This window comes from Genypterus blacodes, unplaced genomic scaffold (genome assembly GCF_046128005.1).
Source record: "Genypterus blacodes isolate CSIRO-AG114 ecotype Tasmania unplaced genomic scaffold, CSIRO-AGI_Gbla_v1 ptg000017l_1, whole genome shotgun sequence".
In the NCBI taxonomy this organism is placed as follows: domain Eukaryota; kingdom Metazoa; phylum Chordata; class Actinopteri; order Ophidiiformes; family Ophidiidae; genus Genypterus; species Genypterus blacodes.
In genome coordinates this window covers 6,858,064-6,884,642 of record NW_027466831.1, presented here as the reverse complement: position 1 = coordinate 6,884,642, position 26,579 = coordinate 6,858,064, and the positions used below count along the sequence as shown (strand labels likewise).

General features: G+C 43.1%; 1 protein-coding gene across 1 annotated transcript; it reads right to left on the bottom strand.

Annotated features, from left to right (window-relative positions):
- Window positions 1–765: 765 nt before the first annotated feature.
- LOC142991162 (integrin alpha-5-like) lies at window positions 766–24,761 on the bottom strand. Its single transcript, XM_076141188.1, has 30 exons — window positions 24,414–24,761; window positions 19,897–20,021; window positions 17,670–17,770; window positions 17,310–17,433; window positions 17,103–17,164; window positions 16,925–16,970; window positions 16,645–16,770; window positions 16,154–16,198; window positions 15,894–15,937; window positions 15,648–15,704; window positions 13,838–13,890; window positions 13,078–13,286; window positions 12,744–12,935; window positions 12,615–12,660; window positions 12,420–12,533; window positions 11,362–11,417; window positions 10,633–10,793; window positions 9,480–9,617; window positions 7,219–7,286; window positions 5,342–5,492; window positions 4,907–4,999; window positions 4,400–4,479; window positions 4,083–4,163; window positions 3,879–3,984; window positions 3,624–3,782; window positions 3,401–3,508; window positions 2,505–2,618; window positions 2,182–2,283; window positions 1,884–2,006; window positions 766–1,529 (listed from the first exon to the last, which is right to left on the bottom strand). Exons 1-30 carry the CDS (start codon window positions 24,572–24,574, stop codon window positions 1,446–1,448), a joined length of 3,129 nt encoding a protein of 1,042 aa, XP_075997303.1. The 5' UTR covers window positions 24,575–24,761; the 3' UTR covers window positions 766–1,445.
- Window positions 24,762–26,579: the final 1,818 nt, after the last annotated feature.

Genomic DNA, 26,579 nt, shown 5'->3' with positions numbered 1-26,579 from the left:
GAACGCATCCATCCAGCAGAACGCAGCAGAACCATGAACACACTCAGCAGTCATTAAACACATTAATACCAGAGCTGGCTGAAACGACTTTATCACGTCATATGAGGGCATTCAGACGGAATATTTGTCCTATAATATAAACATCTGAGTACTGAATTCAACCTCTACATTCGACCTACCCAGCCATAGTGCAGCGCTCTGAGACCTACTGCAAGTCTAAAGCCTAGTGCCTTGGTAAAGAGCAATGGCAGGAACATTAACAGCACACACATGCATGCTGTGATGATAGGGTAAACCCAGAGGAAACACACACACAAATACAGATAGTATCAGGGCCAGCAAGGGGCTTCAAACCCAGGACATTCACTTCCCATATGACGTGATGGACTATAAGGGCTCTCATGCCTCCATCAAGACAGAACAAGAATGTGGAATATTTTTTCAGAACCAGTGTGTCCCATGACAGTTTGCAGGGAAATAAAAGATGAGTGAAATAGATAGACCGGAATAGACAATTGCACATTGGTATTTTAATAAGCAGCTTAGATGGTCTTTAAATGTCACATTGCTGATGGTCATAATGTATTTGTATGTTTGGCAGAGGCTACACAAGGTTAGAAAGGCGCAGTAATATTGCTTACCTGGCTGCAGGTGGCGGTAATGAGCTGCCGAAAGCTAGCTCATCAGATAATGTTTAGTTTATGTGGAGAGAACTGAGTTTAGTGTGTGTTCAAACAGGAGCTATCACATTCTTAACACCCTCAGTGAGTATACAAAATTAGGCTTTATTTATTTTGGGCCCCAACACAAACGGGTCATAACACAATAAAAAAACAATACATCATACACATAATACCTCCCAATATGGGAGAGGAATAATTCAAGTTAATCATTGAACAGTTTCATTAGGGTTTTCCTGCAGACAGTATAGTACAACATTCAATAATCAACAGGAAAACACTGTGCCATAAATAACGAGTGGTGTATAAACCATACAAAAGCAGGAAATTCAACAAATATGTAACACTGGGATTTCAACCATGGTTCAAAAACTGTTTCAAGAAGAGCAGAAATAGCATTAGTGCTTTTTGTTTGCATAACAATGAGAAGATGAGAAGAAAGATGTAATAAGTCACATTTCTCCAGCTTCTTCAGAACTTTTCCTTCCTGTTGCTGTTCCCGCAGAAGCTCCGTAATCCTTTCTCTGATTTCATGAACTTGTGTCCAAGACAGAACTGCATTTTCAATTTGCATGACCCTTTAAGTCCTTCCTGCTCTGGCATTTTAGTGCAGCACCAGATATAGGGTATTCCAGTGATACAGCACCCATTATTGTCTCTTCATACGTGGGTGGCTTTGCTTTGGACGGTTTCATCAATGAGATAGAAAGGCGATGATGATTCCAGTTTTGTGGCGGAGCAGCAGGGGAGGCTGCGTCTCTGGATCTAAGCTTCCGATGAGGCCTGGGGTTTGAGCTGGGCCTTCTCCATGGTGGTGCCGTACGGATCTGACCTTTTAAAGAAGCCCATCTTGAAGGAAACAGAGAGAGCAGATATAATCTATTGCAACACCTGTACTTGAATTAATAATATAACTTTCTAATTTCACGTTTTTGTTTTTTTTGAATAATGGGCATTTATCCTACATTAATGTTAACATATTCATGCAGGAAGTGTTAAAATAATGGATGTATTCTGAGACAGGCAGCATATCTATAAAGAAGCTGTACATCAACAATAAGGGTGAAAAGATGCAACCACCACTAATGTACAGCTGTGTAGATATATAGCTGGACATATTTTCAACAGCTATGGATATATATGCAGTTCAGTAGACACCTGTCAGTCAATCACAAAGTGGCAGTTTAGTCATACATGTGTCACCTTGTACAGCAGATATATGAGCAGAGCGAGTAGCAGCAGCCCAGCTAGCACAGCCAGGATGATGATCCAGACTGGAACAGAGAACTGACTGTCCGGTTTGTTCCACATCACAGCCGTCACCACCTGAACAACACCAAACAACAGCCTCAACATGGGCGTGCACACATGACTTGCTCTCTTGGATTAGATTGCCATTTAAATTGCATTTAAATAAGTGACAGTAATAATGGTAATTAGACTGATGTCCACATGAGTCATTGAATTAAAAGAAAAGAAAAGAAAGGAACTGTTGAGATACCTTTTTGGATCCAGAGGGTGTAAACTTAGAGGGAATGGAATAAGGCATACTGTCCACTCTGAACTGCACAGAACACTCCAGAACATACTGCTTGTAAGGCCTCTGTGATCAAGTGAAAGACACAAACACACAGCACTGTAACAAGGGTGAGATGCAAAACGTTCAATAAGCTAACTTTAGCCCCGAGTGTCGGTAAGCTGCCACAAGAGGGCAGTGTGACCGTAGACTTTGTTTTCTCTCATCTTGGCTGGATCTCTCTTTTTTTTTTGACCCAGAGTTTCTTGTCTCGGGATCAAGTGCAAGAGTATAGTCAAGTATCTCACCTCCATGAAGGTTTCAGCCCAGAGTCTGGATCGAACAGTAAGGATCACACTGGCTCCTCTGTCCAGCAGCCCCACGTTACACTGCAGCTGCCAGCACTCCACTGTAGCGCACGACTACGGACACAACGAAACACACAGCGCACAAGCATTCATCACAGTTTGTTTCCTGTTCTGATGGATGCCGAACACGAGTGACATCACCTCCACATAGGCAAAGCAGTTCATCACAGCCTAATTAATTTCATCTCACAAACAATTTCAGCAAGCAGCATGAGACGTTAACCAGAGCTCATGATATGTATTCTCATTTCCTTTGACGACAGAAATAATCTCATCACAACTTAAATCTTGTTTAAATATAGACGCCAGACCTCCCTCTTCATACAAACATACAGTCTGATAAGGCTCATTTGTTTCGACTATCCTAAATGAACGTGTAAAGGAAACTTAGAAGCCTGAATGAAAAGAGAGAAAAAAGGCACTTCAGAGTAATAAGGAGACACAAGCTAATGAAAACACACTCCAATAAAACGCCCTGTGGGGTTGAAAAGAGAGGGCCATCGAATTTTACTTTGCAGCCTCTGTTGTGGTGTTTTTGGAGGGAGCTACTCCACAGACTCACATCACCATGATTCCCTCCACATGCTGAGTCAAAGAGAAAAACAAACAGCTCCTGAGGTCTTTAAGGGACACAAAGAGTGATCTGGGCTGTGGAGGAGTGGATGCTGGCATATGTGAGTGTGCGTGTGTAGAAAAGAAAAGGAAAATCTCACAAAATATGAAGATTTGACCCCCGTTTCCACGTCTGATACTTTTAGCTCGATGAGGCAGAGTTAAAGGAGAAATCCAACCTTCAAAGATGTGTGTTTGCTGTCAAATAAGAAGTATTCCCTCACCAGGTTTGCTTGCTCGGCCAGACGGTCTCCGTACACCTCCCTCTTCTGGATGTGGTGCTCAGGGCTGGACGTCAGTGACAGGGGACTCTCTGCTGCTGGAGGCAGAAGCTGTGTACGAGAGGGTTAGAGAACCATTAGCAATCAAATGTCCACACCCATTAAATAAAGTCTTGGTAATGGCCTTATCACGCCAGCTGTTGTAGTGTGTGTGTGTGTGTGTCACCTTGAGTTTCAGTGCATTGAAGGTGTGGTTGGTGGAGCAGCTGAGGGGCCCCTGAGTGACCACCTCCACTGGGTACACCAGCTCATTACCATGAGCCCTCAGAGGACATCTCAGCTCTAATGTGGACAGGCTGACCACACTGGGACCATTATTCAACAGCTGAAAAAAAAAAAAGGAAGTCACTGTTTAACCTTCTTGAAATCTGAAAGAAGAGAGAAGGTTGATGAACCTTCTTGACACACATCTCTCCTTTACCTCATAGACCTGTTGAACCTCAGGGCCCACTTCCTGCTCGCCTCGCAGACTCTGACTAACTTTCCAGTTGGTAGGCGGAAAGATAACTTTGTCTGGGCGAGAAACACTGAAATGGACACAAACAGGGAGTTAGTTTGCCACATAATGGCCATGGCAGGGACAGTAATAATGGCGTTAGTGGCAGTAATCAGAACGACGCCTCACCCCTGCAGAATAACATCAGCCATGGCTGCCACGTCCAACTCGTACAGCACCACTTCACTCTCTGAGTTATTAGCATTTTTACTTTGCAGCACAAAGAAGAAAAGGGAGGCTTTTTAAAATGTGAGTCGCAATTTGTTCCAACATTCATCACGGCCGCTAATATCTGTATTTATTCTGATAATAAGTACATCATAGGGTCTTAAAACTAAATAAGTCAAGACACTTTCAGACATTCTAACGACCTGTGGATGCCATGCACTTATAAATGACTCTGTGCTGTGATAACAAAGTATGAAGCGCTCTGAGACGTGACCTACCTTCGTATTTGGAGCTCAAATTGCACAGTGTCATGAGAATCCCTCAGTCTGGGCACAGTGAACCGTAGACCGGCCCAAACCTATGGAATGACCCACAGAAAAAGATGGAGTCAATCACTGGAACATATGAGATGTTTGATACATTTTGTAATACATAACCATACATAAGCAGCTGCAGAAATGTACAAACTTTAGATGCAGAAGAGGAATTCCATCACTTTAAAATAGGACTCTCAACCTCAATCTCAACCTAAATTGTAATTTGCTGTTGCTTTTCAGTCACTAAGAACCAACAGTAACTAGATAAAGTCATAAATAGAGATAGATTCCGGTCCCGCTATTCAAATCAGGGGAATTTGATTCTCTTGTCAGCTTGATACTCATTTTGTATGGTTTACTTTAACCATCAAAGTTTGAAAGCGGTCTTCTGGTATTGTGGTACAGAACTCATCGAGACACAAAAACAGAAAAGGCCTAAAGACAACATGTGGGCTGTGTTGCTCTTACACTGGTACCAGACTTCATGGGGTTTCCCAGATCACACAGGAGATAGCGGGTCTGGTTTTCTGCCTCATAGCTGCACGTCAGCTGAGTCAGACTCTGGAAACAACACAAGAAATCCAAGAAATAAAGTCACATCTTTGCCTTTTTTTGATGATCCAATCACTAGTTAAATATGAATCGATACATACTGTGAAATTCTGAATCAATACATACTATATTTTTGTGATATATTCCTTTTTTTAATCATAATTATGTGTATTTGATTGGAATATCAAATAAAATCAGCTGATAAGCAAACATAATGTAAATCACCAAGAAACAAAAAGATGCTATTTGCACCTAAGTCAGAGAATTATTCAGTGTTCAGTAAGACATGCGGTCATCATTACATCAGCCATCAAATATCTCCGGCTGACGCATCGTCTTTTCCCTCCTCACCGCGTTGTTGCGTGCGATCCCACTGTAGTCGGCCTCTGGGGGAAGCACCACGTAGAGTTCAGCCTCGTATGCGCCGCCTTCTCCTTCATTTCTGGCATTAAAGGTGAGGGCCAAGGAGTTCTCATCACCCAGGTAAACCTCTGTTCTATCGCTGAGAGGGAAAACACAACAACAATGCAATTAAGGTTTTTGATAACAAAAAAATATAAAACTGTATTGCAAACTTTCTTTTTTGCCATTTAGAGCCATTTATCATTGAGAGAAAGTCTGGGCATGAAAAGTAAAATTACAAATAAACGAAAAATTGCTATGGATTATTGAGACTAAAATAATAAGAAATAATGACATCATAATCGTCTATATTGTGTACATTTTTGCATGCAATTCACAAGATGTATGTCTTATTTCAGGCAGCTTTTGAAAAGCTAATATATCAAAATGCTTGAAAACATTGAATTCCATGGCCTCTATGAGAGGTCAGTTTGGGCTGCCTGTTCGTATAAGAGTGTGACTGATATGCCCAAAACGCATTTGTGAAATGTAATGAATAGAAGGGAGGTGAGCTGTTTTCAGACAATGCACGCTGTGTTTTCCAAAGTCCCTGAGGACCATTTTTTCCCGCAAGTCTCCAAGGCCAAACAAGGAAATGACCCAAATCTGATCACTGTGATTTGTCTCAGGAAACTGGGCCGCACATTATTCTGCCTGTTCAGAGTGATGCCCCTGTGTGCAAACACACTTTGAGTGTTGTGATAAATCCTCTCGACACCAACCCTCCTCCACAGCTCCACTCTGCCCATCGTGGTGATAAATGCACCTTTCTATTGAGCACGAGCAAGAGAAAGGAGTCTGGTTCAGGGTACGTCTTTCATCCCCCATTTCCTCTTCCCCTCCCCCCTTTTCTTAAAGGTCTGGACGCATTGACCCCCTCGCTAGGTAAGACAACCGCCAGATGATTCTAATTAGGCCAAGGCAAGTTTAGTGAATGCAGAGGAAGCAACGCTGATACTCTGACACCAAAGCACTGAAGTCTGCAGGGTAGTAGAGATCAACTACACCGAGTTTCATTTGATGGGAGAATTTAACAGTGGTTCAAGAAAGTTGTAAAAGCATAATTTAAGCCAGGGGATACAAAATAAAGAGAAGGATGAGTTGTGAATGTTAAACACACATTCCCAGTTTGTGAAGTCTTGGTTAGCGAGACAAAAGCTGTCTAACATGTCAGTGAAGGGTGATTCTGTTCAGTGAAAGTGCTGAGTCATTCAAGCTTGTCCCTGTGACAACTCCAAGTGCAGATTTTTGAGTTTCCATGGGAAAGTTTGTACACCGATTGTATTTCTGCAGCTAAGAGAAATCACATGGCAATGTAATGCAAAACACTCCTCACAACAGGGTTGGCAGGGAAGCAAAAGTGTGTTTTTGTGCATGTTCGCATTGTGAACCACTGAGCCAAATATGTGGCAGACATCAATTCAAAAACAAGGCACCATGATTGATTAACATTAATAACTGAGCATGCCAAGAGTCTAGAATCTTTCCACAGATCTGTGCTCCAGCGCTGGCGTGTTATGGGCTGTAAACAGCATCCTTTCATTTGTGTTTGTTGGATCATTTGTAGATCATTATTAAGCTTCAATCTCTTTGATTCTCATTCATCAAATCCTGTTGCTCCCATTCTGCAAAACCACTGTGCACAGTGAGTAAAAAGCTAGTATGAAACTTTATTTTGTATCTGGTTTTGATTCTAAGCGGCCGTTGCTGTTTTGCATTTGCATTAGGTTTTCTGTAGATGGAGCAAACAAACATGGCTGAGGGGTTTGTGTTGTATTTGTTGAATTACTTAGAGTAACGTGAGCAGTGAGGTGATTTGCTCTCACCCATAAACAGCCAACTTGAGGTCAGGGACGCAGATGTTGTCCTCTCCGCAATCCAGTTGAATCTGGGCCTGAGAAAGACAGAGACGGGAGGAAGGGGGAAGAGCAAGGTTTGGATATGATGGGTGAAGGAAAGAGAGATCAAAGGTATGGACAGAGGCTTTCAGGAATGTGGATGTTTACAGAGCCTGGTGCTGTAGATTCACAATTTAATGAAAGGATAGGAGAGGATACAGAGCATATACTGTATATCCCCAATCTATGCACACACAACTATAACAACATTTGCGACGACCAGAAGCCGAAACGTTGTGTGAAAGCTGTGTCCTTTTATAATTGCGTGATACATATCATGTGCGCTTTAGATGTGGGGGAGAGAAGAAGGGAAGAACAGAAGAGAACATGGTGAAGGTTTAAGGAGAAAGAATGGATGATGAATACCATCTACGGGCATTTCATTTTTGTGGAAAAGCCACAAACAAAAGGAGCAGAGAACAAAGGGAAGCAGTCCTCACATTTGCGAGCGGAGAAGGCTTAATCTCCTTTCTAGTCTGACGTGACAGCTGACTTGGTAAAAACCGCAGCGCAAGAGAAATGTGATTTGATTTGACAGTGTTGTCTCTCTCGTGGATGCCTTGACTCGTCCCTCCTTCTCCCTTCGCTCTCTCTGTCTCCGCCATTCGTCTTGTTCTAATAGAGCCCAGTGAACCGTGCTGCCATTGTTGCTGTACCCTCATCCCTCCCACATATGGGAAACATTAGATTCCAAAAGAATGCTATGGAGGCTAGAGCCGAGCAAAGCATCGGCCTGGCGATAGATTCCTCATTCAAGTCTCAGGACCATTACACACTGCTACACCTCACTTCCTTCTTCTGAGACTATTTTCCACTCCCTCTCACTTTCATCTCTTCATCTTCCATTTCATAAATTTTCTCCAGACAGCTCTTGAAACTGTGAAATTGACCTTTTGGAATGATGAGAATGCAGACACCCAAATGCCACACACATGCTTGGTAGATGTGTTGCTTTATCATATATGATGATCCATAACATGAGGACACAGATGAAGTTAAGAGACACTATTCAAAGTAACTCCTAAGAATCATCCAGTATTTCTCATAATTAGGTTCTATGGAGAATAAAATTTGAACATAGATTTTACAATTGAAGTCGCATTTCCGCCAAAATTAGACCATTTGCCTTGTTTCTAATAGACAGCAGCCCACTCTCAAGTGCCATGCAAATTGTGTCAGTATTGACTGTCACTTGTTCCCAGGATTTCTGCATTGACAATGTAGAAGTACATGATTTGCACTCCTGCACAGACACACACACACACGCACACATACACACACATGCGCACACACACACACGCACAAGGGCATGTACATGTACACACACACATCACCTTATACCCTACACTCACATTAATGTGCACGTGCTTGGTCTGGCTCTTGGCCTGGTGAAGGAGACCGCTGGCAACATACATAAACAAACCACAACCAGATGTATGAGCTGAGCGACGCCCCACCCAAACGGAGCTGTCAGGCCTCCCTCTGTGTTTTTGCAAAGCCATGACACACCAGTCCTCCAAAAACCCTTCACCTCTTCAGATAGGAGGAGGTTTGTAATTCAGGACTTGCTCTGTCTGAACTGACCCCTGACCTCTTATCATACCGGGCTCAGCACTTTAGAGAATAAATGTCCCAGCTGTAGATTGTGAGTGATGGGAGCGATGGTATGGAATCTGAGGTTAACATGTGAATTAGTGTTAGAGTTGTAAAACCACCACTTGTACACCAGTTCTGATTATTTGGTATAATCTTGTGAAAATATTAACCATGACATATGTCAGGCTCGCTTCTCTGGTAATAGCTGTGGTGTCCATCTGTTAAAGTTCACAATGTATGATGTGAGGCCAAATAAACTGTGTGGTCTGGATGTTTAGAGTGGTAAGATTCTGGAGACATTAGAGACACATGCATGTATGGAACTGAGACGCCTGAAATGCATTTATCTGCTATGCAACACTGCAAAAATCAATCAATTTGCAGCCCAATTCTGCAATCCAATTTGTAGAATATATAATTACATTAAGCTGTAGCTCAACTACCTAAACAACAGTGACAACTTTCACGGCAATACAAACATTCTAGTTGTGACGCTATCACATTGAACAAAACCTCCGCCGTCTGCCTGCTTTAAGAGAGAAGAGATCTTTCACGAGTTGTATTAATTTTCATTATGCGTTAAATGTACATACCCTCTGCTGTATCAGCTGTTCGGTTTGATAATTCAGGATAGGTCTGAGGCCATGCTGGTCCGCCGAGGCAAGAGGATCCAGGCTGAAGTTGAGACTGATGTAAATCGGAGAGAGTTTATCCCGAAACTCATCCTCACCCTGCAACAGAGCGATGTGAGTCATTATGTCATTAGGGTTAAGTGAGTATGAAAGGGTGCTACAAATAAAAACCACATGGGCTGTTGTGTACCAAACGTATACATGTTTTTCCATGGATTCAGTCGCACACTCCGACAGAAGTAAACATTTAGATCCAAGTAGGTGTATATTAGTGGAAGAATACATAGTTTGGATGAGGCGTGATTGGTCTCAGACTGGAGGGAAATCTCAAATCAGAGTCTGTGTAGAATAACCTGTGGCTGCACATGATTATAGAAGCCCTGACACAGGTAAGATGTAAGAGAGAGTCACAGTTTGGCTGTGTTGCACTGCATGAAATCAAAAACAGATGTTACAGCAGCCGATGGTCCAAATGTAGAATTTAAGAGAAGTCTGGTTATAATTTCTCTAAAATGCGACAAGGATTCTGATTGACCAGCCGCAAAGAATGTGGCCCCTTCAAAGAAACACTAACAGAATAAATGGGTGTATAGGTGAGTGACCGGCCAACAGTTTGTAGTCGCGCCATCTCTTATTCTGTCAAAGAACAAAGTGCTCGGATCATTATGTCATTACAGCGAACATCTAAAGTTATCAATGCCTCTATTACAAGATCCCTCTTTGATCACTTTACCACAGAGCGATGAGAAGATTTGTATGAGTTTTTACTTTGCGTATTTACAGATAAAGCTCATAAACGAGCACTTCAAACAGTTTCTTCAAAACCGCACCGTTCGGAAACGACTTTAACCTTATCCCAACATCCACTAAATTGCATTCACCTGGTGTCGCAGGTGTTAAGCATGATTGGACTGGAATAAAAAACAGAAGGCTCTCCTGGCTCCCAGGGGCCGGGATTAGGAACCGGAAAATTTGTGGAGGGAAAAAAAAGGTAATAATGACATCTGTTTGTAGTGCTCAGCTGTCCACAACCCACAGAGAGGAAAGTCAACGTTTCAAAAAGTTACACCATAGTCATTTGATAGTATGTTAGGAAATATCCAGCGTGACTGACCCGGAGGTAGATACTGGTTTCATGGCATAAGCGTTCTCCTTTGACCAGGCTGAAGGTCTTCACCAGACTTGGCTGCTGGTTGTCCAGGAACAGAGTCCGCCTGGTGGACTCTGACCTCTGAGTCTGCTTCACGCTGTCCAGCTGGATCTCAACCACAAAGCCTACAAAACACAAAGGAAGTAAGCGGGACATGAGCGAGGACAAGGTATGACCAGCTACTGTTTATACGCACGTATGTACTGTATGTCAGTATGCAGAGGCACAGAAACACACGCACATGCTGCACCACATAGAAGATTCACCACATACAAATTACACACACGCGGTGGTAAACATTAAGGTAAAAGCCTTCATTTACTATGTGTTATCCTCAAACAGCACACAGAAATACTGTAAGTAGAGGGCACAGGCATGGTGCTGTGGGCCAAATGAACAACTACGCAGAGAACATAGACAATACACACCCTTGCACTTTAACATAAACACACACACACTTCTCTAAACTCCCAGGCCCGCCAAGTTACCCTGTATTTACATGATTGTTCTTTTATCTTGATTTTAACTGACCAAATTGACCACAGTGAGGTCCAGCATACTTGTGGCCACACAAAGAAAGCAAGGTAATCGGGACCATCTGTGTGTGTGAATGTGTGCCTGTGTGTGTGTGTGTGTGTGCGTGTGTGCCTGTGTGTGTGTGTGTGTGTGTGTGTGTGTGTATGTGTGCCTTACCTAGATGAGAGGGGAGGTGCTTCCCATTAGCCGACAGGCAGAAACCGATGCTGACACTGGAGGTTGAAGACAGAAAAAAAACATGGCTAGACTTAACACGTGCACACTGTGAAAACTTTCATACATACAATACACACACACACACAAAGCCATGTGTATCACTAAGTGAATAAAGACTCACAGCTCGGGGCTAGGAGGAATGTTTACCAAAATTGAAGCATTCACAGAGAAGTGTGCACATGGATTTATGATCTGTCTGAAAAGTTGTTTATAGCATCCAAATTCTCCACTAAATCAGTAAAATCGTGCACATGTGAATGTATGTGACCTTGTGAATGCTCGTACATACACACAGTATATCTTCATACTGTGATACATCCTTTCCTGCTGATGTATTAAAACGATTGGAGTCATTTGATGAGTTACGACTCTTTTCCAGCCTTTCCCATGTTAAATAATTGCACAGTCCCTCCACGGCTCCTCCCTCTCGCCACTGCTTCTTTTTACGTACAGATATTTCCACCTTTCTACCACTTCCTCTTTACTCCTCCTTGTTTCCAGGGCAGCAAAGAACACACACGTATAAACAAGAAAACAAGAGTCATTTGTATCCCCCTTCAGGCGGACCACTTCAACACTAGGCAGTTTGGCAGAAGTGTCTTACAGCAGTCCAGAAATGTCCCACGTTTAATATGAGGGTTTAAGTGAACATGTGGAAAGAGCTTTATTAAGATTGAGCATAGGATGAATTCAACCCCCCCCCCCCCTTTTTTTTTATTGGATCTAAGAATACAGAGTGTTCAGTGTGAAGCAGCTTGGAGAGGAAACCGCTCAAACATGAAGTCATTTTATTTGACATTCTCATGGGGTAAAGTGAGGTAGGATGAAATTGAACTTAGCTGAACTAAGATTTGTGTTACATAACAAGTTATCCCATGTTCCTGCTCTTAAACCCTTTGGCTTTATGTTACATCATAGAAAGATGATATATCCACTACACTGACATTATGTGGTTTAATCTGTGTATAAATATGTGGGGAGCTTCGCTTTCCGCTTACCAAGACACAGCGTACGTGGCGTTCCTATCAGACACCTCACATGTCTTCTCCTCTGGGTTGAACATGGTGGGCTGAACTGTGAGAGATGCACTTGTGCTCACTATTGGCCGAGCCCTGACGGAAGATAAAAGCGCAAGTACTGTGATTCTGTACTGATGTTTCATGTATTTGGCACCGTTTAGTGGTTTAACATACCTGTATAGCACTGCTCTGTCCGCCCCAAACGCACCAACAATTAGATCTGGACAAGGGGAAAGGGACTTCATTTGAATGTGTCAAACATGCAGGTAGAATGTAAACAAAGCCCTGTACCGTCTGAAGTACCTGGGTAGCCATTCTGATCCAGATCTCTGTTTCCACGGAGTGCAAATCCAAAACTGGCTGGGAAAGAGCTGGAAGCCCATTGGCCTGAGAGAGTCTGAGTGGGCGTCTCCTTCAGTCCTCCAGCATGACCATTATATATAAGAACCAATCCCTGCTGGTCATCTCCCCCATAAGGACAGCCAACCGCCAAGTCTGATCACAAACAACAACCGCACAACCGACACATCAGTCATAAAATCTCCACATAACTACATCAATAAAGAAGACCTACGTTGCTTGTGTCTGCTGATTAACACGGCTACCTGCTTAGCACTGATACATGTCCAACACTAACCGTTGAATCCATCCTGGTTCAGGTCACCCAGCGGGGCCAGGGAGCTGCCAAACCGGCTGAAGGCCTGGGTGCCACTCAGGTGGGATCGGCTGGGCTCCAGCACCAAAGGGCCCGTCTGGAGGTAGACGTACACCTTACCCAGCTCCTCCAGACGCCCGTCAGACCCACGACGCATGAACAAAGGGGCTCCCACCACCAGGTCATCCAGACTGAGGAGGTGAGGAGAGGGAGGGAGGGAGACAAAGAAGGATGAAGGCGACAGGGAGAAAACAGAAATAATTAACAAGAAGATTTGCTTTCATCATTTCTTTTTAATGAACACAAAATCAAGGGAAAACCACAAATCATCACGAAAGGTTGGTGGGAATTGCTGATGGGTCAACGCCCTAAATTAGAGCATGGAGGGTGAAACAGTTGAGATCATTCTCTGAGACCTGAGCAGGGCTGAGGAAGTGAAAGTGGACAAAGCAGAACTTCACACAGAGAGAAACTATGTGCAGAAGGAATATATTGTAAGAATAGACCAAAAGAGGGTGGTTGGGGATTTTCATGACATAAGAAACAGAGTGACTGAACTCAAGAGTATGGGAAAATGTGAAAAATCACGCTGTTCACCTCTGTGTCATCGCTCTCTCCTCTCACCCTCTCACCCTCTCAAGCTTTTGCTCGTCATGACCACATGGATCCCATTTTGTCTCCTTTTAACCATTTTTTTGTTGTGTTTTTTGGCCATTGTTTGTGTCGCCGTCCGTTCACTCACCCATCGTTGTTGATGTCGGTTGCTGCCACTGCGTAGCCAAAGTAGGCCCCCATCTGGAACGCATTACAAACAAGACACAGTTAGCCTGTAATCACACCACCATGCAAAGATCTTTTTTCTTTCATTTCCCCATCCCCCCCTCTTATTTTTTCTTTTATACCCTTCACCACCCCCTCCCCACCCCCAGAAGCCTTCCTCTTCAATCTCTCAATCCCTCAATCCCCCAAGGTCTCCCCGGTTCTCTTTTCATGGAGCTCAGCGTTAAAGCTTCTGTGAGCCAACGGAGAGAAGTCCAGGGTCTGGAGTCAAACGGTTGGAAAACTCACTCGGAGAAAATCCTCGCGGGGCTCGACTTTTCCGGTTTAATTTCATCCCGCGTATGATAAATGAGGGTCAGGTAACATCGCTGGGTGACTCTCGCTTCAAATGTGATTTGTAGTGGGGCTACACAGGAGTGAGTTTGGAGACCCCTGTGAAAGCTGAGAGCTGATATTGGGATTGTTTTACTGTTATCCAGAAGAAAAACACAAACATTTACATAAATCAAACCAAGATTTAGGTCAAAGTTAATCGGCACTAAGATATTTTAATGGCTTTGCTACACATTCACACTGAGTGAAACACAATCTACAACTCCATTTCCTGTAAAGCTGAACAAACAGGAAAGCTTGCGGTGAGTTGAGATTTGATCAACAAAGAGTCAACCATCAACAACCTGTTCACCTCTACAGTATGTTCATATCTGTATTTTTTTGCAAATGAGAGCTCATTGGTGCATATATGTTTAACTATGCTGATCAGAATAATGTAACATTAGGAAGCGAAGAGATGAAACCAAAGAAGGATAAAACTGAATTTCTAAAGGTTAATTCACAGAAGATAGGCGTTTGGCATGAATTTAGACTCCATAAATCAAACAGTCATACTGCCATCTTCAAATCTAATACTAAACCATGCTGATCACACTGAAGACCTGACTGTACAATCAAAATGTGGACAGAGCGTTGGTTTGGTGAGAACATTATGAGTGTTTCATCAAGGGCCTCCTGGGTGTGAGCACAGAACCCTCCGGTGTGTTTTTGCAGCTGACACTCCGTGGAGGAAGTTGTCCTCAACCACGAGCGAGTCAGCTGGCTGGGAGTTCACCTCACAGCATTCTAACTGTTATTAACAGTTTACTCAGCACCCTCCACCCTGAGGCTGACACCTCTGAGTGTCTCTCCCACACTGACACAGTCACAGCCACACATGACCACCCACACGGACACATTCTTTGCCATGCCTGCATTGCGGCACATTGTCACATTTTGCATTATGGACATAAAGAAACTTTTGTGACTTGCACACAAGACTAACAGTCATGTCACTGTCCCATAATATAAAGCAAGGGCCTCATATTTACTGTAGATCAGATGTGAGTCTCACAGTTGTAGCCCTTATCTCATTTCTCCCTTTCTGTCATCATCAGCCTTGTGAACTTTAGCTTCTGTAGGCGGTTGTGGGCAGTACAAGAGAGTTCACGACACTCATTAGAGCGCCCCTATGGCTCCAAAGAGTCACACGTGCTGAATCAATAGAGAGGCAACCACAGTTCCCTGGTCCCTGCTCGTTCTGGTTTCGATTCCGTGTTTATAGAAACCATGGGCTGTGCATAAGCTCGACCTTTGAGCCTGGGATATGCCGCCTCTCCACAGGGCAAATTCCTTCATCTTACTACCCTCCTCTACGCCTGCCACTGTGTCTGATATGTGTCAACATAGAAAAACAGAAGGAAAAGGCACGGAGAGGCTGCAGCCATATGTGCACATACCTGCTCCCCTGTCAGGTTCAGCAGAGGCTTCAGATCGCTTCCATTCAATATGGACACCTAGGTGGAGAGAGAGAGAGAGAGAGAGAGAGAGAGAGAGAGAGAGAGAGACAAATTGAATCTACAAATTAAAATTCCAAATCTGATGCAGTTAAATATTACACGATTTCTTTTGACTCGTGTTTTATATTTATAAATGTTTTGTACTGTAAATTTGTGAAATACTGATGAAATGTGAGGACTCCTTACCAAACCATACAGCATGAGTCCTTTTGGAACTCCTGTGATAAAATCTGAAACAAAGACAGCAAATGTAAATGATTAAAGTGAGTTCCTTTAAACAGACTGTCAAGTAACATGTCAAATGTCTCGGTCACAGTACTGCCGACCACACACAGGACATGTGTTTTAAATATAAGCAGTTAACTATTAGACAGACCTGTGGCGCTCAGCAAACCATGTACTCAGCCACACATTTGGACCCTAAGCAGAGTAAATATGACCCTCACCTTCTTCACCATCCCCACTGAACTCGCCACCAGCCACAGAATAACCTGGAGGGAAGACGGATGGAGAGCAGAGAGGCAGGGTGGCCATATGAACACACATAGAGAAGTACAAAGCAGTTGGGAAGCTACGTGATGGGAGGGGAGGGTTACCTGAATCTGTTTGAGCTTGAATCAGGCTGTAATTCTTATTTTGGTATGTGATTATGATTACGATTGTTTGGCAGACGCTTTTATCCAAAGCGACTTACATTATATTACCACCCTTCGCAGAGGGGGGAGCAATTGAGGGTTCGGTGCCTTGCTCAGGGGCACCTCGGCAGGGTCTCGAACCGGCAACCCTCCGGTTCCCAAGCAGAAGCTCTACCCACTGAGCTACTGCCTCCCTGTCATATGGTATTTCATATACAATTATACCACCACCTCTGCTGCTACTAGTAGTGTGTGTAAGACGTAGCAGTAATATTTGATTAGACAGAGGTGTATTTGCTCACCCAGGTAACTGTCATCATAGCTCCCCTGCACCTGTCGGGTCTGAATCTGCCCGGCGACAGATAGCAGAAAGTAGGAGGGGTAGTAGGCCTTGACGATCTCGTTTGTGGTGGCTGAAATCAGCTGACCTGTGGGGGCGGTTAGTATGTGGTTAAAGGTCATAGGCAACAAGATGCATGAACTTTGGCTTCTGAGGTGTATTGGATTCCCTGACAAAGTTAGATTGACTTATTTCTTTAACTTAAAATCAATTTGGAGCTAAAACTCCAGTGTCTCACTCACCTTGCCAGTAAAAGCTGCCAGGTCCTCCAAGCACAACTCTTCCATCCTGCAACAACAACAGTCACCAAGAAGAACTGAGAACTGTTGAATTGAACTGACGAACTGTTGATGACTTTCAACAAAACTGTGATTACATACAAGGCAACAAAATTCACACTTTTTAAAAGGTTTGTCTTGCCTTTGTGAAGTCTGCACTAAATCCTCCCTGACAGTAGCCCTGTCCTGCAGGTCCATGTCTCTCTGCAGCGAACAGCACCAAAAACATAGAGAACACTTATAAGCTTGGGTTTCACTTCAACACATAAGACTTCAAAATGTCAGAAGAAAACACAAACAGACACAAAAGTTATTCTAGTCTGTTATTGTATTAATTGCAGTACGTTACCTGTCCGACAGGGGGCATACTCTACAAATGTTTTGAGGCTGTCTACAGAGAGGTAGCAGGTTCCTGTCAGGTCAGCAAATGCGGTGTCATGTTCAGTCCTCCAGTAATACCTGGGAGCACAAGCCTGAGATACAACAGAGACAAACTCAGTGAGGATAATCAATGTGTTAGTTTAGGACCATAAAAGTATTTCAGTATTTTGTAGCCTACAAACATATTTAAGTAAATTTGCTTATCTTTTGCCAAATTTCCCAAGTGTGCTGTTGTGTCCTATGCAGGTATTTAAGCATGCAGCTAAATGCAGCTAAATTATCTCTAAATTATTCAAACTAACTAAATAAAACAAAGAACCATCCTTACCAGAACAGTGTTTCCATGGGAACGTACGGTAGCTCCAAACCACTGGTGGGACTTGAACTCAACTTGAGTGTTCACATCATTTATATAAAAATACCGATCACCTAGAGGAGCACAAATCACACACATTTACACAGCGAAGAAGAAAGCAATGTCAATGATGTCATAAGTAGTTGTCTTAAGAGTAACTCAATCCAAAATCTCCCTGTCATCAGTTTCTGGCTTCTGGTGGCATGACGGCTGCATTTGAGCATGTTCACCACATGCTTTTGGCTTTTTACATGGTTATTTTACAGCTTTGTTCCCTGTGTCTGCAGTCTTAATTCATCTTCCATGCAAGGGCAGACATCAAACAGCTCAAAGGGGCTTGGACCTTGTTACTGTGACCCAAACGGCTGTACTTCATTCATTGACAGACTCTGTTTTAAGAAGACACCATGGCAGTGCGAAGGCAATGTGTGTGTGTGTGTGTGTGTGTGTGTGTGTGTGTGTGTGTGTGTGTGTGTGTGTGGTAGGCTGCCAAACTGCCTGCAAGAGTAAAAGCTTTACACGTTTCCCTGTACACGTTTTTTGTAGCTATTAATGGCCTGCTGCAGTTATAATAATATAGTGTGTTTGGAATCAGTAAGCACTAGATTTTGAACTCAACTGGCTTGCAGTTTCCAATTGAGCTCCTTGTAAACAAGATCTGACCCGCAATATCCACTCTCAATGAGTCAGGTCAGGTCAAGTCCTGTCAAGTCATTGCCCTGACTCTTAGGTCAGGGCTATAGCAACTCAGCAACAATTCCCTGTCAGCTGTCAAAGCATGGCACATGATCATGATGTCATAATCACTACAGGAGAGATCCTAGATAGATAGGTTTAAGTGGGTCTTTTTGGGTGGTTGTTGGACCTGTAACACCTGTAATTTCTAGTAGTTTCTAGTAGTTTCTAGTTTTGTAGTTTTCTTCCATGAAAGGAACTCTAGATCCAAGCACTGAACCTGCATTTCTGTACACTGGTATTGTGACGTCACAACGGCAAACGGCCAGATTCTAATGTATCCAACATGTGGAAAAGTGACCATCTAACTTTTTTGCAATTCAGTATTTTTGCAAAAATATAATTGTATCAATTTAGAGAGCTCGATGCCTTCATTACACCTAATGAGGGATTTTTACATTATAGCTCAGCGAGTTCAGGACACTGATTAAACGCAGCAAGACGTCACTAAATGTCATTATGGTATATTTTTGATATATGTCTCTGTCATTTGTAACTGGGTGGTGACATTAAACTTTCCTGGCCACAGCTCTGTGTGCCTGTCTGGTTAATGGTGTCTGGACTGTGTCCTCAAACACACCATCAACTCAAAAGCCTGTAATGTGAAATCCACGACTACACAAATGCTGACTGTAAAAGTCTGATTCTGTGTGTACTGATATATTTGTGTGTATGTGTGTATACGCAAAGTTCAGCATGCCCATGTCAGCAATGGGTGACATTTCAGAGTTTGTGTTTGTAAACTGTTTATAGGTGTGTAGTTTGCTGCAGTACATATCAGCAAGCACAAGCACAAAGATCAAAAGACCCTGTGATCCTTGAAGGGTGGTCCCTATCGCTTCCTGCATTTCTGATGAGGATGATTACTTTTCTGGCAGAGCTTGGGGCAGCCCAGGTCCTCTGGGGTCCTCGTCCCCGATGAGGCTCCTAATTAAAGGCTGCTCACAACACTGGGCCCGAGTCCAGCAAGAAATCAAAACACTGTGGAAACACTGCAACACGGCCCGTGCTCCAAAATGGAGGCCTCAGAGGAGGGCAGGGTGGAGGAAAGAGTCAGCCACCATTAAAACACTGAGGAAACATCAAAGGCTGGTTTCAATCATAACAGAGCACCGTTGGATTAGGAGCCATAAGACGGCAGGGAGCCTCACTTCTGACCTCAGGGTCAAGCACAGTGGTGCTTGACTTGCAATACTACCTGTAGCTTCTCTCAGCCACTTTTATGGCTGGATAGAGAAGCTGAGATTTTACTACACACTCCTGTCCTAACTGCTTAACAGTGCCGCTGAAGAAAGTGACATGTTTACGTTCTGAAACAATATGAACTGCCAAGTAATTATCACGTATGGCTATATTTGTAGTATAGTGGTATAATTCTCACATCTGATTTGCTAGATCAAATTTGTATGTGATGTGTGGTTAGAAAGACGCAGAGCATCAATTGGGTTTTAACAAGACACCCTACCTTGCTCGTCAAAGTTGACAATGCTACAGTTAGTTTGGCTCCAGGGGCACAAGTAGACGGCTCCTCCTTCAGTAACGTTGGGTTGGCTGGTGTTGGCTTTGGGTGCACCGATCAAAACACTGATGCTACAAGACGGAAAAGAAAATTAAATCTTGCATGTTTTCAAATAATCATTTTGGAACATTTTACAATTACAGTAGGAAACACTCAAACATTATACTTGACCATACAAACAACAGTATAGAGACAATACTACAGGACCTGGACTGTCCCTAATATGTTTACGTCAACATGTCAACCCCTATTTCCAGCTGACCAATCAGACTACAGCGAGCTTCTCTGGAGGCAGCCGTGAAGAGAGTGGTTTGTGTTCGCTCAGAATGTTGACATGCATTTGAAGGTATCAAATGTACTGTGGGTATGAGACTGAATGCAGAATGCTGTCTGGTTCATGCCTGACACCAAGAGAAGAAGTCTTTAATACTGAAGCCATAATGGTGCCCTGCTGCGTCCATTGGGGACTAATCATTTTCTATGCTGCATATTAAGTTACAATTTGTAGCCCCAACACCCTGAGGAACTATAGAGTCAATATTTTTGAGCCATGGGAGTCCTCACCGTATTTCTTCCCACAGCGTTTAAAATTCATGCAGAAAATAAAGACTAAGGTTAACCTGAGCCCGAGCCCGAGCACATTAATATCGCAGCTGCAGCTTCACGTGTTCCGCATCATTAAACGTGTGCTGCTATAATCTTTCAAACTACAAGGGCTGTCAGAAATATTCTTCTTTCTACATGTTTGTATTCATTTAGTGATTATCTTGAATAATACGAATTATAACTTATTAAAACAGGGCTACAGTGTGATTGAATCAGTATCATCTTCTTCCGTTCAGACATCTACTGAATGAAAGAAATTCTAGAGTTCATTCACCAGATGGAGGTACACCAATTTAGTGTTTTTCCTACACTGGAGAGAAACTGTTTCAAATGTGGGGAAAAAATGTGAAAGAATGTAAATGTTATCATTGTCAGTGCAAACACAGGCCAGCTAGATGACAGTTAATAGGATTTGGCGAGGTACGTTTATAACTCAATTCCCCATAGTGACGTTTGTCAGCGCACTTGCGCAGGTACTTCTGCATGACTTCCGACTTGGCTCCCATTACACATTTTATCAAATCCTGTATTTACTGACAGGAGGAAGCACTGAAAGAGTTTCACTCTCTCTCTTGATAAAAGCATTAAGATGAATAAAGATATGGAGTAGAAAGCTAAACATGGAGACATCTGGACAAAAGTGTTTCTGCATATTTGTATCTCATAGTTGACAGTCTGGAAACCAGGGAACGGCAAGAACACACATGACAGGAAAGCAGATGCTTAAAACAGCATCTCTGTTTGTTTGCATGGGTGGATGTGTTTGTGAGTGAAGTATATGCATGTGCAAGTGTGCTCATGACAAACAAGCTCCCGTTCAAAACTTTGAGTCAGCCGTGCTGCTTACAAAGTTCTGGCCCAGAGCGAATGGCACAGCTTGAGACACTGGTGACTGATGACATTAGCAGAGATCAGACTCTGCGCTCCCCCAACCCCCCAAAATGTCTGTCGAGCATGAGAGGAATATTTACTCGCCAGGATTTGCTTTCTTATAAACCACTCACTCCACATCTACTCAGCCAAGCAGTGTGCAGCCTTTCAGTGGCCCTCTCTTTCAAAGGGGACACTTTTAACCCAACCACCCCTGTGATCTCCGCACGTGTGCAGTCGTAGCAAACCCACTGAGCCAATTACAAACACTCTTAGTGACGTTTGAACACCAGCAACAACAGCCTACACCACAATATGTTATCAATACACACGCTGATGGACGTTTTTGTGTTGAGACATGAAGTCAGGATTCCTTTCCTTTAACTCATGTTCAACACAAACACCTGCAGACTGAAGGGAACTGCTCAGAGGCAGGATCAAAGATGTAACGTGTAATTATCACAAAAGATTTACGAGCTCCAATGAGTGTATTTACACGGCTGCGTAAGTCAAGAAACAAGTCACATCCGAGTGTTCGACCTAATAATGCTATTATATCTCTTTACATGATCTCAGTCTACATTCTTTAATCTTTATCATTATAGAATCAATCCTGTAGATTTTCCACTCAATTCTGTTCAGCATCCTTGAAATTTTATCTGGGTTGTTACAACAAACAGGATATGATGTTTATATAAGCCAGATACCCCAATCTGCCTATCTGCTTTATTGTGTAGACAAATAAATAGGCACTAAAACTCATACGTTAAACATAATGAGTGGGTGGGTGGCCATAAATGTCACACAAAGACCAAAGTCAGTGATGTCAGTGTGTATCCGTCCCCTCCCTGTCTTCACTATGAGATCACAAGCAGCTATGAGTAAGACCCGAGTGACAACATAACAGCTTGTCTCATGTGACTGCTGTAATAGTTCACTCAAAGTGTGCAATGTTGTCTTAACTCACATTAAAGCTGCACACAGCCCAAATTACAGGCTGTAGCAGAGGAGCGTGTCTTATCTCCATGCTTATCTCCACTGTAGGAGTCACTGATTGGCTGGTCTGTCCTTTGAAAGCATTGGCCCAGGCTACTAAACTAAAAGTAGTTCACCGATCAGCTCACAGGATTTGCTGTAGATAAACCTCAAATTTAAAATGCTTTCCACTTAAACTCATTCAATCCTGACATAAAATAAACACAAACAATTAGCTACCAATTTCTTCCATTCGGTCCAGCATCTACTGAACTTCACTCAATCATTGTTTGGTTTTGATTCTGTCTTATCAATGTAGCTTTAACTTACAAATGCCAAACCTCTAATTCCATCATCCTCAATATTTGACCTGTACTAAACAATTTACACTGCTTTTGCAGTACAACATGTGATTTGACCAAGCACCATCTTTACCAAAACACATTTCCTAACCGAGGCTTATTGGCTTAAACTGGACAACAGGGGTTATTCTCAACCAGACTCACTACAGCCTAATGGTCTAGTAATTGTCAGAATGCATGGCAGGCAAGAGAAACAAACCAATCAGATGAACGAAAGCATCTCTGTCCTTCACAATTCTCTGCTTTTCCCCCCGCTGTGTTGTTTACCCGCCCCAAACCAAGAGCAAGTAGATTCACATGAGGACAATCAGCAATATCTGTGAACAATTAAATGAATTGGAAGTATTATTCAGCGTGAGCAGAAGCACCAGGGGGTTAAAAGAGGGATTAGATCGTACAAATGGGCCTGGATCACTGTCTCAATAAATACTTTGTGACTCTGCTCTCTGACCGCTGGGAGATTAGTTAAGCAAACTGAGAGGAACATAGTCAATTTCCTCTAAGGACAATGTGGACATTTAGAACACCAGCAACATCACAGCCCGGGAGGTCATAAGCAAAACAGAAAATGGAGAGCGAGTCTTGATGAGCTGGGGCAGCGGACTGTCCACATCCACACTGGAGCAAAGCAAGGCTGCCACAAATTGGGTTTCCAGCCTGTTAGATCAGATACAAAATGACTAACTGTGAACGTCTATAAATGGATTTCATGTCGTCAGGGACAACACAGCCGCACACAGCTGGTTGAGACATATACAGAATATCTGGCCTGTTTGGGACCGGAAACATGGGGCTGACTGTCTCTGTGTCGCCACATCTGAGTTAAGCATCATTTAATACAATTAGCAGAACTTTGCTGTAGAAAATTGCAAGACGTTTTCATATCGTATGAGTCAGAGTGTGTGAGGAGTGTGTGGAGTTGATATAGGAGTTAAGACAAGGAAACAAATACAACTTTGTGTGTGTGTGTGTGTGTGTGTGTGTGTGTGTGTGTGTGTGTGTGTGTGTTCCTCATCAGTGCCTAGAGGCCACTTCTTCTCAGTAAGCCAAACCAGGTGATGCAGGCTGCATGCTGCCTCTGTATGTAAAGATGAATGACGTATTTGATCTTTGGCTTTATCTCATTGCACAGTTCCACATCTGTCAATAAAAAGCAACAGGGAACATCTCCATATCCTCTCAGTAAATATCCTGAAGAGGATCTCCATACTCCCAGAAGAAGCTTTACAGTTTAACTCCCTCCTCTCTGAATCCCATGTGCAGACCTCAGACTTTCATGTCTGTTTCTAATCATACTTTGGGGTGCAGTGCAGTGCGGTGTGTGTGTGTGTGTGTGTGTGTGTGTGTGTGTGTGTGTGTGTGTGTGTGTGTGTGTGTGTGTGTCCAAACATTTCAATCAGTACAGCAGTATTCACCGTGATGAAAACACCCTCATCATCATTTTGAACAAGTTTAATGTTTATACTAGGTCGATTGTAGAAAGACGTGTAGTATTGCAAAGACTTAAAACCCAAATGATATTGTGAAAAAGTTTTAAGAATCTCTACAAACTCTAATTGTGATTCCATGAGAGAATAAAACTCTGTTATTAGTAGATGTAGAAGCTCATGTACTTTTCCGTGGGTACACAAAGATCCACGCAGACTTTACCTGGATGAAGAGTTGAAGAACTCCACGGAATAGCCGAAGTAACTTCCCCGCGGTCCGGTGAACACAACGCGCGTCTCCGCGTCCAAGTTAAACGGCGCGATGAGCTGCGCCAGGAGCAGCAGCAGCAGCAGCACTACAGGTAGAGGCGGTGCGGGGCCCATCTGTGCGTCTGTGCGGCGTCTCGGCTCTCTGCATCGAACAGCTGGAGCGCAAAACGCATCATCCGGGCGTCTTCCGTGCGCCTTACGAGCATGTGTGTGCGTGTGCGTCTGTGTGTGCAGTGATCTTCTTCAGCTGCGGCGGGTCCCAGTGCCAGTGTGGAGGGAAGGAGCCCGAGTGGAGAGGAACGAAGGAGAGAGAGAGAGAGAGAGAGAGAGAGAGAGAGAGAGAGAGAGAGAGAGAGAGAGAGAGAGAGAGAGAGAGAGAGAGAGAGAGAAACTTCATTATGGGGTGGAGCCTTAAATATTACCGGACATTTTTCTAGTCCCCACAGAAAAACCGACCGTTGCAATTTTTGTACTTCGCCACAAAACGCTGTATTACATCTATTACAGTTCATTCTTATAGTGTGTGATTATTAGAGTGACGCAACGGGTATAAAACATCTGTGGTGGAGAGTGTGTTTATAAACACATAGCAATAATAGAACGATATCATGTTTCCTTTACTTTAATAATAATAATAAATTATTAAAGGGATAAGCACTCAAGTACTATATAGTAATACACAAAGCTATTCATACATTAAGACACACACAAACACACAAACACACACACACACTGTTAGTATGGCTCACAATCCTAATGATATACAGTATGAGGCACTCAACCAACACATTACAGCTGGTGTATAAGTCTTGAGGAGCTTCACTGTGCACATGAAGGGTCTTTGGGCCTGGAGAGGCCATGATGACATCACCATATTGGGACTAGAGATTAAAAGTGCCTGAAAATGCCTTTACATGCTGAAAATCGCTCCCCAAGACCAATAAACTGAATTTAGTGTGTAAAAATGGTTGAGTCTGTCTATAGGAAAATTCCAAACCCTCAAACCTTATGGTGTATTGGAACTTTGTTTCAAGTAACAATAATCATACAATTTTCATGCTATAAAAAACTCTTTTCTACCATCTATCGCCAGCTCACAGTGTATGCAAGTTTTTGCATTTAATAATCTACACAAAACTCTACAATCACAATAATTGCATCTGATCTGCCCACTTCTGCAACTTATCTCAAGGAAGATGAAGACAAACGTTGAGGCAAATCTACAAAACAAGAGGAGATCACAGATTACTTCTTAGGAGGAATTTTTTCCCCACGACACGGATTCGTGAGCATAAATGAGCCGCTCACATTTATGGTCTACTGAAACTTTTTTGGCCCAACTTCACTGTACCACTCTCTCAGGATGCTCAATGTCAGAAATTCCTGGTTTTGCTTTTACATACAATACACGTTGAGACAGAATTCAGTCTGACTCAACAGGGAAAACCCATACACATCCTCACCTCTGTCTGTCTGTCATCACTGTAGGAACACAACTCACTGTCACGCCAGACAGACAGGCAAGAAGCATATGTGAGTATTTGTAGGTCTCCTCGTCCGTGTGTGTGCGTGTGTGTATAGGAAGTGGTGGCCCCAGATTTGAGGAACTCTGACTCATGAGGCGTTACCTGCCAAAGGCAACAGAAGTTGGACAAAGAAAGTTCTCTCTCCATAAAAATACACTTAGCCCACTGTGCCGCGTAGCAACTAATACTGCGACAGCCCCATAATGCAATAATTGGTCAAAATTCCCCGCATGGGTGCCAGTTAATGTTAACGTACGGCCTGATAGCTGCTGGATATTAGCCTATCGAGCTGTTGATGTCATTAAATACAGTATCAAGTTCTTTCAAGACCATTTTCAAACATTTGGATTAGTTGTAATGAACCATTTATCACAACCAGTTGATGAATTTCTCTCTGGCCCTTCTATTGTGAAGGTAAGAGAGTGGGATCTATCAAACTGGGAACTGGGATGTGCACTTTACAGTCTGTAAGAAGTACTCCCTGAGAGGCTCAACACAAGGAACACGTCATATTCCCCCTTAAACGTCTTGTATTCAGTTTAAAATGCTGCACTCTATAACCTTTATTGACCTCTATTGGCAGCAAGTGTGAA

Coding starts and splice junctions, on each gene's coding strand:
- LOC142991162 (XM_076141188.1), bottom strand. CDS start 24,574: ATGGGCCCCGCACCGCCTCTACCTGTAGTGCTGCTGCTGCTGCTGCTC. Junction 17,434..17,669: donor CCCATGGAAACACTGTTCTG/GTAAGGATGGTT, acceptor GTTGTATCTCAG/GCTTGTGCTCCCAGGTATTA. Junction 2,284..2,504: donor GGGCTGAAACCTTCATGGAG/GTGAGATACTTG, acceptor ACTTGATCACAG/AGGCCTTACAAGCAGTATGT.